This window comes from Eriocheir sinensis, chromosome 20 (genome assembly GCF_024679095.1).
Source record: "Eriocheir sinensis breed Jianghai 21 chromosome 20, ASM2467909v1, whole genome shotgun sequence".
In the NCBI taxonomy this organism is placed as follows: domain Eukaryota; kingdom Metazoa; phylum Arthropoda; class Malacostraca; order Decapoda; family Varunidae; genus Eriocheir; species Eriocheir sinensis.
This window is the reverse complement of record NC_066528.1, coordinates 6,782,999-6,792,348: the sequence shown is the minus strand read 5'-3', so window position 1 is coordinate 6,792,348 and position 9,350 is coordinate 6,782,999. Positions and strand designations below refer to the sequence as shown.

The following is a 9,350-nucleotide window of genomic DNA, read 5'->3' as shown; positions in this document are numbered from 1 at the left end:
TTTTCTTTCTTTTCCGTATTTTGTATTTGTATGTGTTGAATGTGCCAACAGTCGACAATTCGTTTTGTCCCATACGCTGGCTCTTAAAATAGTTATACCAAAAAAGTGTAATTTTGAGCCTTGTTTTTGTAGAAATATGTTTAAATAAAAAAGAGAGAGAGAGAGAGAGAGAGAGAGAGAGAGAGAGAGAGAGAGAGAGAGAGAGAGAGAGAGAGAGAGAGAGTATATGCAACAAACTAAGAATATTGCATGAGAGCTTTTGTAATGGGCCTCGCTCATCATTACAGACGACTTACTTTTCACAAGGAGTCACAGTATGATCAGACATTTATTATGAGATGACTTATAGGGAAATGCTACATTACATTAATGTAGAATGTTTTATTCAGCTTTCACTAGAAGACTCCAATGGTAGTTTTTATCGAAGTGCATATTTTACTGAGAAAAAGCTGTACTTCACTAATTTTGGACCAAGGTAGCACAAACAAAGTGAATATTTGTCTATGACTATATGAATGAAACAGTAGACATATATTTGTCTCAATAACTATATACAGTAAATAAAACAGAAGAATCCTCTCTCTCATCACCAAATAGGCCATGTGACTTAGCTATAGCTGGTGGCAAACTCCTCAAGAAATATGCTGAAATAAAACTCTATTTTACCATGAAATAATTGGTTCTCATGATTCTTTGTTCTTTCCTCTTTTGTGTTTTACAGATTGCTACAATAATGATTCAACAGCAGCTTACAAGTAGATGACAACTTACAAGAAGAAAAAGTATGTGCATTACATTTACTTGAATATATTTATCACAAGAGTGCTTGCTATGTTTCTAGTTTCTCTTAAATGCTATGTTGACCCTTAGTGGTTTATGTACAAGTTTGCCTCAATAGCCAGCCACACAAGCTGGAAGGCAGAATTATAAGTGTGGAAATCACCAAACAGGAGTAAGCAGATACATGTGAAGGGAAGGCCAGCACATATGATGAAACACTGCACCGGACGTCACAAGAATGTAACAAGAAATTAAGTAACACATCATATCAAGTACTGATGTAGTGCACACAATATTATGTTGGATGTCACAACAGTGTAACAAGAAATTAAGTAACACATCATATCAAGTATTCTAGTAGTGCACACATTATGTTGGATGTTACAAGAATGTAACAAGAAATTAAGTAACACATCACATCAAGTATTCTAGTAGTGCACACATTATGTTGGATGTTACAAGAATGTAACAAGAAATTAAGTAACACATCACATCAGGTATTGATGTAGTGCACACAATATTACATTGGATGTCACAAGACTCAGAATATTAAGAAAACCATCACAGTCACCTCCATAATGTTGTTGTTGTTGTTGTGGTGGTGCAGGCCATTACCCTCACAACACCATGACACAGTCCACCACAGTCACTTCAATAATGCTGCTGTGGTGGTGGTGGTGGTGGTGGTGCAAGCCATTACCCTCACAACACCATGCCACAGTCCACCACAGTCACCTCCATAATGCTGCTGTGGTGGTGGTGGTGGTGGTGGTGGTGCAAGCCATTACCCTCACAACACCATGCCACAGTCCACCACAGTCACCTCCATAATGCTGCTGTGGTGGTGGTGGTGCAGGCCATTACCCTCACAACACCATGCCACAGTCCACCACAGTCACCTCCATAATGCTGCTGTGGTGGTGGTGGTGGTGGTGGTGGTGCAAGCCATTACCCTCACAACACCATGCCACAGTCCACCACAGTCACCTCCATAATGCTGCTGTGGTGGTGGTGGTGGTGCAAGCCATTACCCTCACAACACCATGCCACAGTCCACCACAGTCACCTCCATTATGCTGCTGTGGTGGTGGTGGTGGTGGTGGTGGTGCAAGCCATTACCCTCACAACACCATGCCACAGTCCACCACAGTCACCTCCATAATGCTGCTGTGGTGGTGGTGGTGGTGGTGGTGGTGCAGGCCATTACCCTCACAACACCATGCCACAGTCCACCACAGTCACCTCCATAACGCTGCTGTGGTGGTGGTGGTGGTGGTGGTGCAGGCCATTACCCTCACAACACCATGCCACAGTCCACCACAGTCACCTCCATAACGCTGCTGTGGTGGTGGTGGTGGTGGTGGTGCAGGCCATTACCCTCACAACATCATGCCACAGTCCACCACAGTCACCTCCATAATACTGCTGTGTTGGGCTGCCTCGGCCACTACGTGCAGTCCATCCACCACCTCACCAAAGACAAGATTTGGCTCTTCACCACCCAGACAGTCCCTGGTGCAGATGCCAAATGCACCACACACACCCAGGGTACTGTCCTTCCAAACCAGCCCATGCACAGCCCCTGCCCGGCCTGACTTCCAGTACTCACCCTCATCAAGGTCAGGCGGCAGGACGGATGCCCCCTTACCATCTTGTAGTCTCTTTAAGTCTCCGACCATCACCCACTCTCCCGGCTTCCCCTTATCCTCCACCTTATTTAACCTGGTGTTGAGGTAGGAGGGGCCACGCTGCCCCGTGCACATCATCATAATCTGTCTGCCCCGCAGGGTGTCGGGGCTCAGATGGATTTGTACCCGCCGTGGTGAGCTGCCTGGCCAGGACAGGTCCAGGAACACCGTGCAGGGGGGGGAAGGCGGGACGAGCTGGCTGACCTGAAGACACAGAACACAACAGATGATGTGGCACACACACACACACACACACACACACACACACAATAAAAAAATAAAAATAAATAAAAAGGCATTTCACAACTTGGATGGGGACATGATGAAAAAAATAATAACAACATTGATTAGACTAAGGCTAGAGTATGTGGCAGTTGTCTGGTCACCTCACAAGAAAAAGGATTGAAACTTGAAAGGATTCAAGGGATTGCGACTAAGATGGTACCAGAACTATCAAGCCTGCCATACAACTAGACTGGACCTACCAACACAAGGAAAGAAGAGAAAGAGGAGCCCTGATAGCACTGTGCAGGAATACAAGTGGAATGGAAGTGTTGGACAGAAATAATTTAATCAAGATGGAAGGGAGGAGGCAACTAAGAGGACACAGTAAGAAATTGAGAAAGGGGACTTGTTGAAAGACCTAAAGAAGTACAGTTTTCCATGCAGGAGTATGGATACATGGAATGGACTTATAGTGGAGCAGACAACAGGGTACATCGTGCAAATGGTGGAACAGGCATAAAATATGGTGTGATCATTCTTTAGGGGTTATTAATTAATTTAGCCTGAGTGGCCATTTAAAAATCCAAGATGGCCCCTTAGATGTCCTTCCTAAGGGCCTCTTTCACAGTCACTTTTGTTTGTTTTGATCGTTACCAATGAGCGGTGATCGCCACTATAGTATTTCCACGTGAAACTGGCCAATGGGGTACGTAGTGGCGGCTGCGGGGTTAGCCTAGCCCCGCACTTTACCACACACTCTCAACACCTCTCGCTTCCTCTGCACCGCCACTACCCCATCGGCCAGTTTCACATGGAAATACTATAGCGGGGATTGCCGTCATTGGTAATGATCAAAACAAACAAAAGTGACTGTGAAAGTGGCCCTAAATCTATTTCTCACAAAACAGTTGATGAACTTGGTGGAACTGAGCAACCTTGGCAATAATTTACATGTTTTCAATTATGTGGGATTGTTATATTCAGCTTTTGAGGCCCATGGAAATTTTCCATTCAAATATACAGAAAATGTTAATGAAAAAAAAGGACTCAAAATGCTGAAAAAACAATGTATTCCGTAATCTGTTCAACACATACATGTTTTGTGGAAAAGAAAAATATATGGATCACCTGAAGATCCGCCACCCCACAGGGACCACCTGAAGATCCGCCACCCCAGATTGTCTCACCTGAAGACCCGCCACCCCAGATTGTCTCACCTTAAGACCCGCCACCCCAGATTGTCTCACCTGAAGACCCGCCAACCCAGATTGTCTCACCTGAAGACCCGCCACCCCAGATTGTCTCACCTGAAGACCCGCCACCCCAGATTGTCTCACCTGAAGACCTGCCACCCCAGATTGTCTCACCTTAAGATCCACCACCCCAGATTGTCTCACCTGAAGACCCGCCACCCCAGATTGTCTCACCTTAACCCTTCAGCGCTCAGTGTCACCTAGAGGTGACAGACCTTTGTCTGCGTGTAGTTCTGTTATTTATTTTTGTTTATCCTTTAATTTCGCTTTCTTTCATGTTCAATCATATACATTTTCTTTGATATACTCCAATGGGGCCATTGTTTACATTTGCAGCAGTGCCATGGCGTTGAAGACTGTGCACTGAAGGATTTTCTCCAAATTCTCAAGTCCCATCACCAAAATGGCTGCCAAAAGAATAAAAAGGTAAGTAAATGAATACAGTGGGCTTTTAGAGCAACCCAAAAGGTTGCTAAATAAAGGCAACATGCCAAGATAACTGTGTGATTACTCTTGCATATGTTATCATGTTATAAAAACACCCTGTCACCTGTAGGTGACACTGAGCATTGGACCAACTATACTTATAGCTGTTTATAATAACATTAGACGGTGGTCAGTTTATAATTTACTATTGCGCCTTCTTTGTCAGTGTGTTCATCTACTGAGGAGTTTGTGGATATGTTGACCGATTTTTTTCCCAAAATATATATACTTATATATTTATTTATTTATTTTTCAGTCTGACTATCGATGAGATGATTCAAATATTGGAAACTCCAGACAACGAAGACCAAGAATTGATGAATGTAAATGAAGAAATCCGAGGCAGAGATGTAGTAGAAGTCACAATTTTTCCTCCAGATGATGGGGCCCAGACAGATGAGGATTCAGATGATGAAAATACAAGAAATCTGAACCACCTAACTGCAGCTCAGCTAACTTCAGAGTGCGAAGTGATGACTGAAGTTAGAGACATGGGAGCAACAAAGAATGAGTATACTGAGAAGAAAAGAACATCACGGAACAGAAAAAAAGACCGTCTCTGGAAAGCTAATGTAGAACTTCCTAAGTGTCTGTGAAAGAGCAAGCAATGCAAGCAAATGAAAAAGTGAGTGACTTCATGACTCCTACTGATTGCTTTGAGCTTTGCTTTGATGAGTCAGCGGTAAAGCTATTAGTAGACATGTCAAACACATATGCTTCTCAGAAAAACCACACTCTAAATATAACTGCAAGTGAAATGAAAGTGTATATAGGCATTCTGTTGTTGACAGGATATCTTACCCCACAGAATATACGCATGTTTTGGGAAACTAAATCTGACACCCATAATGAATTGGTTTCTCGTAGCATGAGAAGAGGAAGATTTTTGGAGATCCATAAATACCTTCACACCTGTAACAACCACCAACTTCCTGATAATGACAAATTCTGTAAAGTGAGACAGTACCTAGATCATTTGAATGAATGTTTTGTGAAGAACTCAAAATATGTAATGACTACAAATAATATATCAATTGATGAGACAATGGTGCCCTATTATGGACATCATGGTAGCAAGCAGCATATACACGGGAAACCAATTAGATTTGGGCAGAGCTGGGATTCTGTAGAAAAAATCTACCACCGGTATCGGTAGTCGGTAGCGAGCCGCGTCCAATCGGTATCGGTAGATCGGTAGATTTTTCAGAAATCTACCGATCGGTATAGATTCGGTATCGGTAGATTAAAAAACTCTATAATTATATAATAAAAAAATGCTTTTAAAGGCCCATAACACACTTTTTAAGTTATTTCTCTCTTATTTCGGTTAACTTAAGAATAGAAGTAAATTAGAGTCTTTTAATACCTTTTTTAAGTTCAAAAATACATAACTTATTTAATAAATGAATTTCTCCCTCAAAAAATAAACATCAAACTGAAAAAAAGTTCGTAACAATATGATTAAATAGTTCACTGACTTGATCAAAACTTTTTTAATGTAAAATAAAGTTTAAAAAAGGAAAATCACTTGAAAAGTTAAAAGCACAAAACGATTAAGTGCTGCTGCCGCGGCGGACTTAAAAACACTGCCACTTAAAACACTAGGCGATGAGGCTGAGCACGTTGTCGAGAGCGTAGGAGCTAGAGCGTAGGTGTAGGCTACTCGCGTCGGCAGGCCAAACAAGAGTGGGGCTCCCGCCAAAACTTTTGGCGGGAGCGAGAATCTGCTAGGTCGTGGCTGCCTCTGATTGGCTGAGAACGCCCAGAACGGCCGGTGATTGGCTAAGCGTGATGACGTCAAAGTAATACCTGGAATTTCCTGCTAACTGCTTCCCATAGATGCGCTCGAACGTGTTGAAACTTGTCCGTTTCATTTTGCCGGGGTCGTCTTCTCTTAAGTCTTAACAAAAAAGTCCCGCGCTCGCTTTTTCAATCTACCGATACCGATTGACTGCCAATCATGCGATCGGTAGCGGTATTCGGTAGTTTCTTCAAAATACCGAATGATCGGTATCGGTAGCAGTAATCTACCGCCGGTAGTACCGATCCCAAATGTCAATCGGTAGTCCCAACTCTGGATTTGGGTACAAGTTATGGTCAGCAGCAACTCCAGGGGGATATCTGATAAATTTCATCCCATACCAGGGATCAAAGGCAGCCCCCCTTCCAGAACAAGAGAGCTCGGACTTGGTGCTTCTGTTGTTCTGTCCCTCACATCTCACCTACCTGAGACATTCAAGGCATACAGTCTCTACTTTGATAACTTTTTTACTAGTCTTGCACTTCTTGATGAACTTACAGAACTAGGTCATCGAGGAACGGGAACGATCCGAGAGAACATAACTGAGAAGTGCCCTTTGGAAACTGCAGCGGAGATGAAAAAGAAGCCAAGAGGATCAATGACAATGAGAACAGCAAAAGATATAAGTGTTGTTAGATGGCATGACAATAGTATTGTAACACTTGCATCCAACAGTTATGGGTGCCAGCCTATCACAAAAGTAGACAGAGTCGGAAGTGTAAATGGGAAGAGACAAAAGATCAAAGTTGACTGTCCACATGTGGTGACCAAATACAACAAATCTATGGGTGGAGTGGACCGGTTTGATCAGAATATTGCTGTTCAGAGAGTGTCTTTCAGAGGAAAGAAATGGTGGTATCCTCTATTTGCTTTTGGAATTGATGCAGCTTGTCAGAATGGATGGCAGATACATCGAATGTGTGGGAATAGTAATATGACATATTGTGCAAGCTTACTTAGGAACCTATCAGAAACCATCCACAAAGTCACCTTACTGCGGTGCTAGAGTGGAGAAAAGAGTGCATGAGAAAGTACGCACAGATGCTGATATATCTGGTCATGTACAAGAGTCATGTAATCAATCCCGCTGTGCAGAGTGCCACCAGCGGACCAGAGTCATGTGCAGAAAGTGCAATGTACCTCTTCATGTTCATTGCTTTTATGTTTTCCATAACAAATAAGAGAATGGATGCACAGGCCTTTTTTTTTACACGGATTACATATGTTATTCGGTAGGATTGGAAGTGTATCATGCAGGACTTACTTTTATTTGGAAGTGTATAATGCAGCACTCACTTTTGTATAAAGAAATTTCCCATTAAGTCTAGATAGTTCATGTGCTGGCCAACAATTGCACACACACACAGAGAGAGAGAGAGAGAGAGAGAGAGAGAGAGAGAGAGAGAGAGAGAGAGAGAGAGAGAGAGAGAGAGAGAGAGAGAGAGAGAGAGAGAGATAGAGAGAGATAGAGAGAGAGAGAGAGAGAGAGAGAGAGAGAGAGAGAGAGAGAGAGAGAGAGAGAGAGAGAGAGAGAGAGAGAGAGAGAGAGAGAGAGAGAGAGAGAGAGAGAGAGAGAGAGAGAGAGAGAGAGAGAGAGAGAGAGAGAGAGAGAGAGAGAGAGAGAGAGAGAGAGAGAGAGAGAGAGAGAGAGAGAGAGAGAGAGAGAGAGAGAGAGAGAGAGAGAGAGAGAGAGAGAGAGAGAGAGAGAGAGAGAGAGAGAGAGAGAGAGAGAGAGAGAGAGAGAGAGAGAGAGAGAGAGAGAGAGAGAGAGAGAGAGATAAATAGAAAATCAGACCACACAGACCCCATGGTCCAGACTAGGTGGTCTGTCCTTAAACCAAAGTGATTTTACATTAATCAGATGGCTCCAAAACGTTGCTTTTCTACTCTAGTTAATATTAAGTTCAAGGAAGTGATGGTCGAGCTTGTTTTTAAAGGAGTCAATCGTGTTACACTGGACCACTGACGATTGGAGCTTATTCCATTCTCGCACTACAACGTTGGTGAAGAAAAATTTGGTGCAGTCTGAATTTACTGGTCTACATTTGAGTTTTGTGCCATTGTTCCTCATTCGCAAAGTGTCATCGATCATAAACAATTTTGTTCTGTCTACATTCGTGAAACCATTAAGTATTTTAAAACATTCGATCAGTTTTCCTCGGAGGCGACGTTTCTCAAGAGAGAACATGTTAAGGGTGGAAAGCCTTTCTTCGTAGGATTTGTTGCGCAAGGAAGGGATCATTTTTGTTGCTCGACGCTGAACACCTTCTAGTTTAGCAATGTCCTTTGCATGGTGGGGAGACCAAAACTGTACCGCATATTCCAAGTGGGGTCTGACTAAACTATTGTAGAGCAGAAGTATTACATCTTTATTCTTGAATAAAAAGTTTCTTTTAATGAAGCCCAACATTCTGTTCGCTTTATTTGCTGCATCGATGCATTGATGTAAGAATTTGAGGTTTGACGCGATTTTAATCCCCAGGTCCTTAACGCATTGAACGCTTGTGAGTTTAACGCCGCGTATTTCATAATTGAACTTCTTATTTTTTGTTCCAACTTGAAGGACCTGGCACTTGTCTACGTTAAAGGGCATCTCCCATCTATCCGACCAAGCTGAAATTTTGTGCAAATCCTCTTGGAGGCTTTGCCTGTCTTCGTCAGTGAGAACCGAGTTACCAATCTTTGTGTCATCTGCAAATTTACTAATGCGATTATTGAGTCCAACATCCACGTCGTTGATGTAAATAATGAAGAGCACTGGGCCAAGAACCGAGCCCTGAGAGAGAGAGAGAGAGAGAGAGAGAGAGAGAGAGAGAGAGAGAGAGAGAGAGAGAGAGAGAGAGAACCATTTCAATATTTTAGGTTGAAGATGAAATTTTCATTTTTTTTGTCACTGATATAACATTGATCAATAAATATTCGAAGATATTACGGTGCATATAATTTCACCAACAACAATTCATAATAGTGTCAAGTGTTGTATAAGATATATAAACAAATGTTACTACCTATGTCAAAAAATGATCCATTACACTGATTGGTAAGTAAATCTGGAGCTCAGTGTCACCTCTAGGTGACAGCCATTTTATAAGAAAACGAAAGAGATTTCGAAACAAT

The 9,350-nt window shown here is 42.5% G+C and overlaps 1 protein-coding gene and 1 long non-coding RNA gene across 22 annotated transcripts in view; one reads left to right on the top strand and one right to left on the bottom strand.

The window, feature by feature from the left end:
* Positions 1-360: 360 nt before the first annotated feature.
* The window catches only part of LOC127001124 (uncharacterized), a 67,679-nt gene continuing 58,689 nt past the window's right edge, over positions 361-9,350 (bottom strand). For 3 of the 21 annotated variants that reach the window (XM_050865305.1, XM_050865304.1, XM_050865306.1), the window contains 2 exons: positions 2,193-2,672; positions 1,792-2,107 (listed from right to left, as the gene is read on the bottom strand). In XM_050865305.1, the coding sequence (XP_050721262.1) occupies positions 2,075-2,107; positions 2,193-2,672 (513 nt within the window). In that variant the 3' untranslated portion in view covers positions 1,792-2,074. Of the gene's footprint in view, positions 2,108-2,192; positions 2,673-9,350 lie in introns of all 21 variants that reach the window. The other 18 variants (XR_007754737.1, XR_007754730.1, XR_007754736.1 and 15 more) reach the window with 18 other exon arrangements.
* Positions 4,142-7,723, top strand: LOC127001128 (uncharacterized). Its single transcript, XR_007754744.1, has 2 exons — positions 4,142-4,372; positions 4,689-7,723. It is a non-coding gene; the product is annotated as an uncharacterized LOC127001128 (long non-coding RNA).